We start from the raw sequence: 16,434 nt of genomic DNA, 5'->3' as shown, positions 1-16,434 counted from the left end.
ATCCATAGACCCAATCACATACATTTGCTCTAACAAGGAGTTAAGCCTATCATACCAAGCCATAGTTGCCTGCTTAAGCTCATACAAAGCCTTTTGAATCTTGTATACTCTATGTGGGTATTTGGAATGCTCAAAACCAGTAGGTTGCTTGACATATACCTCTTGCTCTATAAACCCATTTAGGAAAGCACTTTTGACATCCATTTGATAGAGCTTGAAACCCTTGGATGCCGAAAATGCAAGGAGAATTTTAATGGCTTCTAATCTAGCTACTGGTGCAAAGGTCCCTCTAAAATATATCACCTCTATATGAGTGAAACCATGGGCCACAAGTTTAGCTTTGTTTCTTACTACAGACCCATCATCCCTCTGTTTGTTCTTGAAAACTCATTTGGTGCCTATAGAATGGATATTTGGGGGTGGTTCTACAAGAACCCAAACTTGGTTTCTCTTAAAGTTCTCAAGCTCTTCATGCATGACATTGACCCAATTTGAATCAGAAAGTACGTGTCCAACATCATGGGGCTCAAAAGAAGCAACAAATGCAGAATCTGTGAAAATGAGCAAATTGAGCAGATCTAGATCTTGTTACCCTTTCACCAAGACCATTGATCATTAGCTGTGGGGGATGTCTTCGCTGAATGTGTTGAGGAGTCTCACGTTGTGAAAAGGTCTCCCCCTCAAACACTGCTGGTGTAGACTCGAGAGCAGCTGAAGTGGAAGTAGAGGTTGCAAGACCCTCTGCCGGAGCTGAAGAGGCATGAGCCAGCTCGAAAGCAGGTGTGATAACAGAAAGTAGTGGATCATTCTCATCATCACCGAGAGCTGGAAGGTCGCCATCTACAAAGATGCTTTCACTAATCTCTTGATCACCTGCACACTTAAGAACAGGGCTAGCACAAGGGGTTGATTCCCCAAATGTCACCTCACAGGACTCCATGATAGTGTTAGTGTCAAGATTATAAATCATGTAAGCATGACCATGAATCGATAACACAAAAAAATCCCATTGAAAGAATGCGACTCAAACTTATCAAAATTGCCACACTTTAGGATGAAGCAACAACACCAAAAACTCTCAAGTGTGAAACCTTCGGCTTCCTCCCAAAGCGCAACTCATAAGAGGTCACATTCAAAACTAAGCGCAAGAAAATCCTATTTGAGATATAGCAAGATGTGCTAATTGCCTCTGCCCAAAACTTCCTAGGAGTCCTATGCTTATCAAGTATCGTCGTAGCCATCTCAACCAAAGTTCTACTTTTCCTTTCAACTCGTCATTCTACTGAGGAACACGTGGGACAGAAAATTGATGCTCAATACCACGTTCAGGACAGAAGGCATCAAAGAGAGAGTTCTTGAACTTGGTGTCATTATCACTACAGATTGTTCTTATTGCACCAGGAAATTCCTTGAATAATCTCAAAGCTAAACTCCGAAAGTGTGAATACACCCCATCCTTACTTACAAGAAAGAATATCGAAGAATAGCGAGATTAGTTATCAACAATGATAAGTACATACCACTTCACACCAGCCAAACGGACTCGGGATGGACTAATAATGTTCATATGAAGAAGTTTTCCTGGTCATTTAGTCATCACCACATTAACTGGTGGGTGAGAGGCGACAACCATCTTGCCATTTCTACAAGGAGTGCAAATAAGTTTTTTCTCAAACTTGAGCTTGGTCAATCCTCGGATCAAGCCAAGATCACTCAACTGTGTGAGCAAATCAAAACTCATATGCCCTAGCCTCCTATGCCACATCCAAAGCTTAGAAGAAGGTTGTGCAATCAAACATCGAGAAGAACCAAAAAACTCAAAAAAGTCAGCTCCAAAAACTCTTCTAACTCAAAAAATCCGATAAAGTAAATACGAAAACATAAATAAGATAGAGAGACAAACTCGGCACAACGGATTTTTATCCCGTGATATCGATGGCATGAATGCCATCCCTAGTCCACGTTGGAGCTCCACCAAGGATATGCTCTCAGTCGACACCCGATCATGACTCTTGAGCCACCAAGGCATGGCCTCAAGCCGGATGAGCCACCAAGGCAAGATCTTACCACTAGCCTCTCTTTCGGTCACTTGCCATTATGATCACTTTGGAGCTTAAGCCACCAAAGCAAGGATCTCCGTGTCTCCGTACACGTGTCTTGCCGCCACTCCACACCAAGTTGGAGGGTCAACAAGCTTGAGCCATAAAGGCCTAAGATGCCGGCGAGTCACAAAGACTCCAATGCATCGACGTACCACTTGGTACAAGCTAGGATCACCCATTGATCCCTTCTTCAAGCTGCAACACCTAGCTACAACTCACTCTAGGCCTATAAGCACTAAACACTCTCTAATCTTATGCTTAATTGCTTTGGATGATCACTTTAAGCACTTTGGTGGCTTAGATGTCTTCTCAAGTGTATATGGGTTTCTCTGGACTCCAGCAGCATGCCACACCTTCAATTAACTGAGTGGAGGGGTATTTATAGCCTCAAACCCGCCAACTAGTTGTTTTCTCAACAGCTCAGAAAAGCTATTAACATCGGATGATCTGATGAAAATAATAGTACTAACAACGGATCATCCGGTGAATACAACATCAGAAACTAGCCGTTGGAACTCTACTCAATGCCTCTGTGAACACCGGACACTCTGGTGTACCTTCAAATCTATCACCGGACATTCCGGTGAGTTATCTTGAGTCATCTGAGCCTTTATAGCCTCTCTGTGTAAAATGCTCCAGTGCATTCATCCGGTGTTCATTCCATTCACACCCGATCATCCGGTGAGTTAAACCTTCTCTTCTTTTCCCTGGAAATACTCCGATGCAACTATCTTTGTGATCACCAGACTATCAGATTAGTTGATCTTCATTTTTCAGCACTTGTCGTCACCTTTGCAAGAAATGCTCCGGTGCTATAATCCGGTGTGCACAAACCAAGTATCGGACCATCCGGTGGGTTAATCTTTAGTCTTATGTACTTGCGTTCTTCTCTGCAAGAAATACTTCGGTGCTACCCAGTGCAAATCACTAGACTATCCGGTGAGGTCCTCAGCCTTCTCCCCCTTTGTCATAAACACTCCGGTTGTCTCATGTCCTATTCACCAGACTATCTGGTAAGTGTAAACTCCTCTCCACCGGACCACCCGGTGAGGCAAATCTTTCTGGGACTTTTCCAATTCAATCAAACTTTATCCCGACTGTGGTGGATTCTTCATATATTGCATCCATGAGACCTACTAATATATATTCTTGATAAACATATTAGTCCCAATGACTATATTGTCATTAATCACCAAAATCACAATCATGGTCTAATAAGGTCATTTTCCCTACAATCTTCCACTTTTGAGTGATTAATGACAACACAACCAAAGCAAGTGGAAAATAATAAATGATACCAATCGTAAAGAGCACAAAGCCTTATCACATTGCTTGGATGCATATTTTACCATTTAGTCCCCTTCCATTGTGGCTCCCCTTTCTCTATTACCACTATCTCCCTTGATCGATCCATGCAAGAGCTTCTCCCCCTTTGTCAACCTAGGTGCCTCATGTTGCTTCTTGTATCTTCTTCTTCTCCCCCTTTATCAACTTCAGCATTCCTAAATATCTTATATCTTGCTTCTTGCTTCTTGCGTTGGTCATCAAACTTCTCCCCCTTTATCAACAATCTTAAAAAGGGCTACAAACATATGTTGAACTCAAGGAAAAATGTTAGAACACATGGGAGATAGCTTCATAAATCATAATACAAAGAAATGATACCAATTAAAAAGATATACCAATTGTAAGGATAGGAGGTATTAATACCAATTGAAAAAGACAAACAAGGATCATAATTCATGAAACTCACATGATATAATCTAAACTCTTCCTTTATGTGTGCATACATATAATGAGATCCACTTGTGAATACCACTTATAGGAATATAGTAATATATGCACATCTAGACAATAAGTAGAGTTAGAAAGTTTAAGTCATATCATGCATGAAGGTGCTTAAATGTAAAAATAAATTTACAATGATACCAATTGAAGCCTTTAAACATTGCATACCTCCAAGGACGTATTGATTTCTCCATGAGACTACAAAAGATATATCTAGCAACACCTGTTAGTCTCAAAATCACAACCCATAAAATATACTCCACCTAAATATGTATATATAAGTGTTGAATACTTGCGAGATATATACACTTGTTATTAATAACAATAGGAAGAGTACCTTATAGATTGGTTCATGCCACATAAAATATATCAATTATGAAACTAGTGCCATGAAAGAAACTTACAACTAATAAACCATGTAGGTTATTCATAAGAAAGAGATAAACACAAGCAACATACCATATGAAAACCTACACTAGGCACTGCAATAAATTAAAACATGCACATGAAATCCTAGATAAGGAAAATGAACTACAATAATTGAAAGATTTTGCATATAGCTCTATTACTTTTTTTACCTTTGGATAGATCAATTAAATCATCACACGAAGTGTATACATCTACCTTAGGATTGAAATTAAATAGAGAGATAAATTGCTCTAAAGGGGCTTTAGATTGAGATTCAATGCACTCAAATTTTGCCTTAAGATCTTCATGCTCCTTGTTTAGCAAATTGAATTTACTCAATAATTGCTCATAATTAAAAACACAAGTAGCATGAATGCATTGAGGGCATTGAATTTTTTAAGTTTCTTAGATTGTTTCTTAAGAACTCTTTATTGCTCATTGATTAAATGAAGGAGTTCGTCATAGAAGGAAGAATCCTTATCGGATTCATTATCACTTACATGGCTATCTATACGTATAGCCATAAGGCACTTGTGTGATGACTTGCGCGATAACGACTTGCGTGATGATGACCTTAAGGAAGAGCTTCTCTTGGAGGAGTGGGTGGCAAAGCTCTCATCACTTGAGCTTGAATCTTTATCTTCACTAACTCATCTTCTCATGCTTGCAAATGCTTTGTCTCTTCCCCTTGTCTCTCTCTTGCCCTTGATCTTCTTCTCCTTCTTGATGTGATCAATAGTTTTGACCAAGTCTTTCATGGAGATTCGATAATCAATCTTGGCATTGATCTTCTTGATATGCTTCTCTACTTGAGAGATGAGTTTGGTGACTTCAGGGCCTATTTCTTCATCACTTGATGTGCTTTGCTCTCTTCATCTTCATCCTCATCTTCATCTCCATTATCTTCGCTTGAGTTTGACTCTTACTCTTGCCTCTTCATCTTCGCCTTCATGTGTGGGAATGGTGCTTGCTTGCTTGTGAGAGCAAGGTCCTTAGCGTCGAATAAGGAAGAGACTTCCATCCCTATGTTCATGATCATCTCATGGGCGGTGATCTTGCCGAGCACTTGACTTTGAGTCATCTTCTTAATGTCATTGTTGTCATAGATGATGGAGACTATCAACTTGTACTTCAGAAAAAGAGCTTGAATTATTCTTCTCACCACTTGATCATCATTAATTTGTGTCAAACCTAACCCACTAATCTCATTGATAAGAATATTCAAACATGAGTATATGTCATTAGCACTTTCATGGGTAACTTATTTTATGCTATTGAGCTTAGTAACAAGCACATGATATTTCTCATTGCGCACATCCTTTTTGCCTTCATATATTTTAATGAGACTGAGAAACCAAGTTAAAATGTGCCTTGGTCTACTTGTAATTAGTGATTAATATTGGTATTTATTTGTCTTGATGATCTTCGGTTTTGCATGCACTTTGATATGATTTGAATTAATTTGGGATTTTATTTGAGCATATTGATTATAGACTAACTGGAATTGGAGTTGGAAATATGTATTTGCTTATCCCATGGTGTGCAGGTGATGGATGCAACTTGACGGTTAAGGGCGAGATGATCGGGGCCAAGCGGAGTGCTTGGTGTTGAATGATCAAGGAGGCCGGACGGAGTCAAGGGTGATTCTAGCTAAACACGTGGAGGTCAAACAAAGCATGGAAGGCGGATGGAGACGACGTGTTGATAAAGTCAAGCAAAGGGGATATCGATGTAAGAGATAAGGCGGCCTGATGGACCGAAAGTGAGAGAGACTTGCCAGCGGTCGGGATCGCATGACGGAGTACATGCGTTGACATCGAAGCACTTGCTTAAGGTGTAAGCAAGGCGGCGAGCACGCTTTGAGAAGTGTGCAGGCGGTTTCGTGGTTTGGCCTCAAAACCGTGGGAGGACTGGAGGAGCACGTGGCACCATCGCGAAGCTTGCGTCGAGGCAAAGGTAAGTCGTGAAGGCGTCGCGGCCGTCCGATGAATGGAGAAGAAAATGGACCAAAATACCCTCGGTGGTAGGTAGAAGTGTCCTACAAGAAATGGGTATTTTGGGAAAAAGCTAGGAAACTTAGGGGTCAAGTTTTCTAAGCCTATAAATAGATGGGTAGGGCTATGAAAGAGTTTGAACCAGCCACTTAAGCCCTCTTGTGCCACCTATTTAAGAGCTTAGAGCTAGGGTTTTAAAAGAGAGAATGATGAGTGATTAGCCTATGGAATAGGTGAGAGTTTTGAGAGATAAATCTTTGTAATCCGTCTAAAATAGAGCTGACATCTTTGAGTAATGAAGTTTATATTCTTGCATATGTTTCAATCCCCCTCCTTCTAGTTTCCCTCTATTGGTTCCCTTGCAAGTTTTTCGGTTTTCGGTTTTGATTTTCATTTTGGTTTTTTGGCTGAAATTTCAGCACCTTGTGAGCGCATTCTTCTTATTGCTAGAAGCATAAAATTCGCATACACACGCTTATCTGTTGGGGTCTTGAATTCTCTTACCTCTAGACAATCAATTTGGAGAATTTCGTTGCTCGGTGTTCATCTTTTCTTGTTTCTTTGGAAGTTGTGATCTTTAGAGCGCTAAGACACATGGATTGACCTTAAATGGAACATATGGTTCATATACCATCCGTGGAGTTGTGTTACCTCGATTTTCTCTTGTTAAAATTTCTCTCTATTTTTTCTTCCACTTGAGTTTTGAGGTGCGTTGGTGATCCAAATAGGAGAAGGCCATCGATTTTGCAAGAAATTTGTTGATACGCCTGTTCACCCCCCCCCCCCCCTCTCTAGTCACCAATCTCATTCCTGCAGAGACTATTCCAAATACCATGTGCATTGGTGAGAGAATAAACACGATTAAATGTATCAATATTTAAAGATGATAAAAGGATACTCTTTGCAAATACATCTTATTGCCTCTCCTTGTTGGTGATGTGAGGTCTCATCCCTTCCTCGGTGACCCTCCAAGTACCTAAACTCTTTGCTTGTAAATAACAAGTCATTAGAATTTTCCAATGGAGAAAATTAGTGCCATCGAAATGTGGAGCACTATGGGTATCCATCCTAACCTCGGATGTCACAACTCTAGGACGTTAAGCCTATCAAGAGCACGAGGCTCTGATACCAATTATGAGGAACAGTGACGTCTTAAGAGGGAGTGGGTGAATTAGGACACTTAAAATATAATTGGCTCCGAAAACTTCGCAAGATAAATCTATGCCAATTTCTATCTAAATACGTTCTATGTTTATCTAGTAGTCTACTCTACCACTTAAGAGAATTGCAACCTACTCTAACAAGGTAAATTGCAAGAAAGTAATTGCGGAAATATAAATAAGTTAGAGAGACAAACTCGGCATAAGAGATTTTTATCCTATGGTATCGATGGTATGAATGCCACTCCTAGTCCACGTTGGAGCTCCACCAAGGATATGCTCTCGATCGGTACCCGGTCATGACTCTTGAGCCACCAAGGCAAGACCTCAAGCCAGATGAGCCACCAAGGCAGGGTCTCATCACTAGCCACTCTTCTGATCACTTCGGAGCTTGAGCCAGTAAGTCAAAGGTCTCCGCGTCCCCGTACACATGTCTTGCCGCCGCCCCACACCAAGTCGGAGAGTCAACAAGCTTGAGCCACCAAGGCCCAAGATACCAATGAGTCACCAAGGGTCTAAGGCACTGACGTACCACTTGGTACAAGCTAGGATCAGGGCCTAAGTCTGATTTGATATACAGATGTTGGGTATCTGTCGGACCCACATACAGCGAAATTACAAACTAGCTATATTTTCTTATATGGTGGAACTGTAATTTCCTGTAAATCATCAAAGCAAAATCTTGTATCTACTTCGACAAACCACTCAAAAATAATAGCTCTATATGAAGCCGTACGGGAATATACATGGCTTAGAAGAGTAATCAATCATATCTAGCAGTCATATAGTTTAAACACTACTAACACCTCTACCATTACCTATAAAGATAACGTTGCATGTGTTGCACAGATACAATCAGGATATGTGAAAACTAACATAACGAAGCATATCAATCGTAAGTTCTTTTATGCTCATGAATTGCATAAGATGAACAAAATAAAGGTAATGCATAATAAGTCATGTGAAAATCTTGTAGATTTATTCACTAAGTCTCTCCCTGCATCTACTTTTGAAATATGTGTTCGCGGCATTGCGATGATGAGGCTTAGAGAGTTGTATATTTCAGGGGAAGAATTTTCACATAATACCGTTATGAAGAATTAAATCTTAGTCAAGAAGATTAAATATCTAAAGTTAATCATGAAGATTATTTGAAGCATTTTGGGTGAGTCGTACTTTTTTTCCCTTATATGAGTTTTCTTGAAGTTTCTCGTGTTAAGGTTTTTAATGAGGTAATTCGTGTGACCATGTCGCGAGCTATGTACTCTTTCGCTCAATTTTTTCACTGGATTTTTGATAAGTTTTGATGAGATATATGCATTTCACGAGAAGTATCAAGGAGGAGTGTTAGGAAATTTGGAGTTTTACAACAGAATTTGAGCCCGTTTGAATCTTTAAAGATTTGGTCTTTTTAGAATATGTCTCTATCTTTTGAAGATTGATTCTATCTTTTATGGGTTTTTGACACTATATATACGGGACAACATCCTTTAGTGTAAACACAGATGAATAAAAAATAGATAATCTTTCCCCTATATTGTATTTCTCTTTGCAATCGTTCTTCAAGAAATCGTTAGACTACACTCAGTAGCAGTAGTTTCTCGATAAGCTTAACAACCGCCAAGTTCGTGTTTGGGTCGTCCAACTAACCTGAGTTTATGTAAAACGAGTTCTCAGTGCACCTAAGAAGTAGCGTTTTGCTAAAATCAGATTTTGATGGTTTTTAGTGGAATCGGTTTTCACCATCCATGATTGCAAACATTACATTCGAGACTTCGTTGAGGCAGTGGACATGATATGGATGAGATTTCCTATGAACTGTAAATAGCAGCAAGCAAGAATCCGGATGCTAGAATATGTGGCGACTTGGGCAGTGACTTGGGGTACGATACTTCTTACTTCTTTAATACCGTGATGTGTGTGTACTAAAATTGTTTTTTATATTATGCTAATACCGGTTTGTTTTGACATGATTAGGGGACGGTTGTATAATAGTTGTGTGCATCTTTCACCCTTGACATCCTATTAATATAGAGTCCGAAAGTTGTTCTTTCATTATTAAAAACGATTATGACCCAGCTACAGCTCACGCTACTTTCCTGCTGTGCGCGCGTGTTTATCTTTATCGTGCGCTCCCACGCGTAAAATCAAATTCAATCTTTTTTTGTTACAAACAAATTTGTACATAAATGTCACCACACACTAAGTGCGCCACCTTAGCACACGTCCAGAGAAGGATGGCATAGATCTTACTGAAAGCACACTTCCATGTGCATAAATGTGGGATCAACATTTGAAGCCAAGTGAGGGAAGTCGGATACAACTACATCCCTACAAAGAGGTGGTTTTCACATTCAATTCAATCTATATTTAGAGTAATAAAATGAGAAGAAATGATATACGATAAATCAAAAGAGAAAGTTAAAATTTAAAATTCATAGCCAGCATCTATCTTTTTCTAACAAATTTCGAGTTTGATGCTTAAATTGTAAAGGGTTGGACGAAATCCCATAGACTACATCATCATTTTTTTTAAATATTCATATTTATTTGTCACCCAATCCGAAATGATTTTCATGGTTACAACTAATCGTTGGTTGCACTGGATTTGTCATACGAAAAGTCCGTAATATGAATAGAAGAATCCATTTCTCATGGTGATTATTTTTTGTGAGAGATCGTCACATCAATAGACACTGAACTAAATCCGAAAAATAACATTTTGAATCGCTTGAAATGGCATCCGAAAAGCTACAGAATGCAGGAAGAGCTTTCTGATATCCCTTGAGTTTTTTTAGAACAATTCCACAATGATATGAATACAAAATTCGTACATTGCAGCGGAACTAGCCTTCCAATCATGCAAGGGATCCACCCTTTTATTGGAGTTAGGAATGAAGAAATTAGTACACACAAAAAAGGGATGAAGGTCTGCTAGAATCACACATCATGGAGGGGAAATTAATAGCTAAGCAATGGATACATCATGGACCGAAGAAAGGCAATCATGCATCTGCGTAAGGCAACATTTAGAGGGTTTTCTTCACTGAGGACGCTGATTGTCCCAGATAAAAGTCATACGACCACCTCCTTCCTCATCTGCGTAAGGCAATATTGAGAGGGTTTTCTTCACCGAGGACGCTGATTGTCCCAGATAAAAGCCTTACGACCACCTCCTTCCTCATTTATCCCAGTTGGTCTAACAAGCTCAATCTCAACAGAGCCCATATCTCCAAGTGAACAATGCGCCATGTATAACCAGACGAAGGTGAGGAACTCTCCTCCCATGCTTAGCTGCTTCGCATGAACCTCTCCGCGGGATTTGCCAGCGGCATAAAGGAGAATCATTGCCCACGCATATGCAAGAAATTCCAATGATTCATGACAAGGACTCTCTCCTTGAAACACAAAGCCAGCAAGCAAAACCGAGCTACTTGGTGCATAGAGGTATTGGTCCGTAGCTAGTTTATCCAGAAATTGCTCCTTGCTCCAATCAGTAGCACTAGCTTTGGTCACGCTCTCTGAAGCTTCCTCCAGGATATCACGTACATTGCTGCTGACGTTGAGCATGGTAGGGTGCAGAACCAACAGGTAAACCATGTATTCAGAAATTATCCTGCATGTATCCATCAGGTGCCGTGTCTTGTCTGAAATGTGGCAACTAGCACTTCCGGGATTCTTGTAGCGATGCAGAAATATGTCTGTGTAGACGTGTAGGAATAGGATGGCCTCCTCAAAGGGTTTCTGTAGTATTGCATCTAACGCTGGACCAAGACCTGGTGATGGGCTTGTACCACCACTAAGCATCCCAGGATGATGCTTAGTTTCAAAGATAACATCCTTTATCTCCGCTTTGATCTGCACATTCTTGGTGTGCCGGAAGTTGTGCCAGAGCTCCTTAGCTCCAACCAGATTCATCATTTTCCCAATCATCGACTCAGAGAAGCAGGAATTCAGAAAGTTGAATTGTCCCATGGAATTTGACCACCATGGCCTCAACTCTGGCTGTAGATTCTTAAAAATACACCAAGCTACACGGGCAAGGCGCTGGCACTTCCAATATTCCAAGAATGCCCATGAAAATGGAGACATCATCACCATAAAGAAGAATGTGCAAACTTCAGTGCAAAATGCTCCAACAAACAGTGCATAGGTTATAGAAACATCAACTTCACTGTGATATATTTGCTTGCTACCCACAAGGAAGAGCACAAAAGCAACTACCAGTGAGATGTGACTGACGCATCGGAGTATGGCCCCAAGCCATGTTCGGACCACCCTTGCCTTGGTGTAAAGTTTTTCATACATCAACCCCAGCTCAATCTCCAGAATCTTGAATATGAGTCGCCCTTCTGCTGGTACTTGGAAAACATTACCAGCAGTAAACGTTTCCCGTACGTTATCTTTCATTTTAGCAATCTTGCGCCCAACAAATAGATTTGTGACACCGGGTGCACTAGAAAGAGCATACTTCACAATTGTCAGATAGTCCAACTTCAGCTCACCTTCCAGTTCAGGAAATTGACCCGCTGCTGCTTCCGCATCAGTAGAATCCCTAAGGGCCTTTTGACTTGCACACTTCAGAGCCCATGTCCTCTCCCCATACTTGATGATTCCAGCTACAAAGACAAGTATGGCTGGGATAAGAAGCTGGTTCCGTGCTGCTGACTTCCAGAATACATATATCGCTAGGCCAACCTGGGTCAGTAGATTGAGAAGGTGTCTCAGCCACAACTCATTGTCCTCAATGGAGAAAACTGTGATGGTGTCTTGCCCACCGAGATGAATGAGCAGGAAAGGCGCCCAGAAAAACGTAAGCTTGTGTGCATCACTTTCATGTCGTGATAGCAAGCCAAGAGCATAGACTGCAACCAAGTCGGACAGCAAGTAAGCCAACCAAATCAGAAGCCTAAGTGCCGAGCTGGTGCTGCGCCGCCGGAGGCCACCAGAAAAGAAGACAAAGACCTGTAGCATGAAGCTTAGTAGTACAAGTAGCTGTAGTTCCCAATCATTCCATAGTTGCATCAACATCACCATCTTTAGATGACTAATGCTTCATTAACTGGTTTCTTCATTCATCCTGTATATATATATGTGAATATATATGTCAGTTTAATTTAAAATGTACATCAGTATGGCTTACGTACAACATCACGGTACGTATTATTGCTAATAATTGTTTTCCCATGATCATAATACAATGGTTCACATTAAACCAATATAAAATGCCCACATGACACCTGCAGAAAACAGTGAGGTGAAACTAAGGTGTTGATGTTAGAAATTCTATTTCTCAGCGATAAATAAATATTTAAGATTCTACAGGACAGCAAAACTTTTAAAATTAGACACTGAAAAATAAATTTAAATAAAAAACTGGTTGCGATAATTGTAGTTTATTTAGCAAATTGTCTATGTCCTTCTGCAAAGTATTTTATTGTATAACCGACGTCTTGCCATTGATTTTGGTGTTTACCGCCGCTATGACAAGGTGCTCACACGATACTGATATGGCATTTAAGATTAAAACAAGAAACTAAGAAATGTAAAAGGATATGACAAAATAGACATACCAGATTTAGATATGCTCTTCTGTAACAAATTAGCTCATTATGAAAATCTGAGGCACAGGTGATTTAGAAGAATTACTTCACACCCTTGCGCACAATTTTGTTAATATCCGTGCTCTTATCTGCAACAAGACTTGGAAAGCTTCATTTCAAATGATCCCTCAAGATCATGTCTATACAATACATGTAGACAGATGCTTCAGGACTTAGAAATGAAGCTTTCCAAGTCGTGCTGCATACCCCTGATTCCTTGCTTGTACTTCTAGATCAAGGATAGATTCCCTCTGTTAGATGCCATACAAATATCTTATCTTAATTTTACTTAATTACAGGAAGATATCAAATGAGAACCAATGTGAAAATAAGATAACATGAACTATCAATTTTTGCGATTGGATTGAATATGGGTGGCTAATTTCAAGAATCATCAAGATTGGAGCTCCCACTAGAAAAGTAGCGCGCCCTTTTGACCTGTCACAGAAATAGATATGTAAGAGCTTAATATACAAATTACACAATGACAAGGGAGCAGACATCATTTTGGAAGAACAGTGATATTATACAACATATAAGGTTCAAAGGACTGGCACACATACATTACACATAGTAAGTGCATAAGTTGTTAGGCACATAATAGTATAGTACAGTGCAAGATAAGTTGCTACATACATATAAGAGCAACACAAATATTATACAAATAGATGAAGTGTTTCCTCTTTTTTTTCCTTACCTTTCAGATCAGCAGTTTACAACCACGGCCAATATGGAATGCAGTTGTAGTAGCTACAAAACACAGGTAACATCATACAGTCAGAAATAAGAGATGCTAGTGTATAATATAACAAAAAATCGTGGAAATAAATTCTGTAATATTATTATTATGATATTGATCTTCAGTGATATATATAGAAGAGAAAACTGTATTAATTTTTTCACATCTGGGAATACACACTGTATACCTAATGTAAAGAGAAAACAGCTTATTATCAGAGGTAGCTCCACATGTCTTATAATTGTTCTAATGCTACCACTGTATTTGCTATCATAGCATCTTTGTGATTTATGTGCAAACATGATTGAAGGATCTGGTAGCCATATTCTGCATTTGAATGAACTTCTTTCTTACACTGCCAACACATGTTAAACAAATAATAATCTGATAATCTGTTTATCTAACATGGCAAAATATAATTCATCTGAAGATTCAACTGTAGATATTTTAGATCATAAATTGTTATATGTTGAGTACATATTATACCAATGCAAATCTAGATGTGAGTTAATTCATCCACATCTTCACATAGTACAGATTAGATTTTCATTACCCAATATAGTCAAAATGTTGATCGCAATAGTACTGTATTTGCATCCCAAATACATTGCATCTTTGAGGAACACCACCGATGCAATTAACTGTGCACATAGCCCGCTACAGTGAATTAAATACATAGAGGCATATCTCTTCAGTAGATACTATTACAATGAAAACCTTCAGATAAGCTAGTTCATTCAAGCAGCAACACCTACAATTTTGAAGAAGGGGAAACAAATTAGGAAAAAAAACAGATTTGCACATTTTATCTCATGATCCAGAGCAGTGTATAAACAGTATTTATATGAATGTGCTAACAGAGGAATGCTGTTCATGCAGATTTTGATGAAGGCATGATTTTTCATTGTTCTACAATTAAAAGCAGATTTAAAGTAATAAGAAACGGAGCATTATACAATGGCAAGCCACAGCAACTGTCTCAACAATCTCTTATCTCTCACACAAACGCTAGATCAGATCTGACGAGCCCTAGACTAAAACCGAATGGAATGAGCAAACCCAAAAACAAGATGAATAAAAAGCAGTAGCGGTGACATCGAGCAGAGGCCACATCACATCAGCGCGGAAGAGGATGAAGCGCAGATCTCATCTCAGTAGAAGACCGCGGCGGCCGCCACAGCGGCGGCGACGGCCCACCCTGGACGCGGCGATGGGCGGCGGAGGAGAGGTCGGGGCCTCCGACGGCGTGTCGGCGATCGAGCCCGGCGCCGGCACCGGCGGGGAGAGGGGCATCTCCGGGGTGGGGGCCGCGGCCTTGGGCGACGGTGTTAGGTTCTTACTTTGATCTTATTAGGGCTAACCTCGATCATAAACACATAGCATCACAGCATAAGTCTTATGACATACCGGAGCACCATTGCCGATAGTAGACAAAATAGTTTATTGGTGAAGATGATTGCCGGCTTGACGAAGATGGTTGGTATAGGTGAAGCAGAGGTGGCCGACGTGTGTAGTCGATGAAGATACGGCGGTGGCGGTCTTCACCCGTCCTTTAGGGTCGTCTTAGGATTTTAGTGTACGGGATAGGCGACGCCCACACGGCCGGTACTGCATGGGAGGCTCGGGAGGGTAGGCGCGACTGTGGAGAACGCGGCGACCGCGCACATGTAGGTCGCGACCTTGGGGATGACCACGAGTGTCTTCACCGTCACCAACGCCATCGCGATGATTCGGACGATGAACGTCACGGCGGCGGCGACCGGTCTGGGCGGCCACATGGCAACAGGGGCGTTGGTGCGCACTCGCTCCACGCGGTGGTGGGAGCACAACGATGGTCACCACAACGTTCGTCACCAGCAGCGAGTTGCGATCAAACCCACATTTGCGTTCCCGGCCAATTTCAACTTTAAGTTGCTTCCACTAGACCTTCTTCGAACTTGAACGTGCTGGAACTGCAACAGGTGTTCACCTCCTATGCTGCGGCTCTTCAATCTGACCTCCAGGAGCCGTTGAACGAGCAACCTCTCTCTTCTGTGTCTAATTCGTTTTTATCGGTGCATGCCCGTCTTCATGCTCTGCAAGAAGCCCAACATCGCTAGATGAAGGATGCAGACGAATACATCACCAAAGCCTGCATCCTGGCGAACAGGCTCTCCATTGCCGAGGCTCAGCTGTGTTCCAGCAAGCGGAATGAGGCATGGTCCGCCAACCGAGGTTCAGCGCCGCCTCCTAACGCGTGGCAAATGAAGAACCATGTGGCTCCTACTTATGTGCAGCAAGTCGAGGAGGCACTCTGATGCATGGAGCTGGCGGTGGGCTCGGACTGCACCAACCCGATCCCCCCTACGAGCTCTTCCCTAGATCTTGTCGTTGCAGGGCACGCTGGGCGACACCACGATGCCAGGCCTCGTCCCTGGTTCTTCGTCGGCCCTGCCTGTTGTCACAGGAGCTTTGCAGCTAAGCGCCTCGCCAAGCCGGCCCCTGTGCGAAGCGGAACCTGATCCTACGACGTATTCTCCGGACACTAGGCCTACTAATGAGTTGGCTGATCTGGCCACGTCGTCTGCTGCGATAGGCACACAGCCTCTAGACGTTTCTGCCACGCTATCTGCTACGCCAATGCAGCCTGTTGCGGCGGGC

The 16,434-nt window shown here is 41.3% G+C and overlaps 1 protein-coding gene across 1 annotated transcript; it reads right to left on the bottom strand.

The window, feature by feature from the left end:
• Window positions 1-10,250: 10,250 nt before the first annotated feature.
• On the bottom strand, window positions 10,251-15,106 carry LOC133897451 (uncharacterized). The gene is made up of 4 exons (XM_062338184.1): window positions 14,348-15,106; window positions 13,753-13,805; window positions 13,026-13,284; window positions 10,251-12,532 (listed from the first exon to the last, which is right to left on the bottom strand). The coding sequence occupies exon 4, from the start codon at window positions 12,487-12,489 to the stop codon at window positions 10,582-10,584; it is 1,908 nt and encodes a 635-aa protein (XP_062194168.1). The 5' UTR covers window positions 12,490-12,532; window positions 13,026-13,284; window positions 13,753-13,805; window positions 14,348-15,106; the 3' UTR covers window positions 10,251-10,581.
• Window positions 15,107-16,434: the final 1,328 nt, after the last annotated feature.

The sequence above is a fragment of the Phragmites australis genome, chromosome 17 (assembly GCF_958298935.1).
Source record: "Phragmites australis chromosome 17, lpPhrAust1.1, whole genome shotgun sequence".
In the NCBI taxonomy this organism is placed as follows: Eukaryota; Viridiplantae; Streptophyta; class Magnoliopsida; order Poales; family Poaceae; genus Phragmites; species Phragmites australis.
This window is presented reverse-complemented; position numbering and strand designations above follow the sequence as displayed.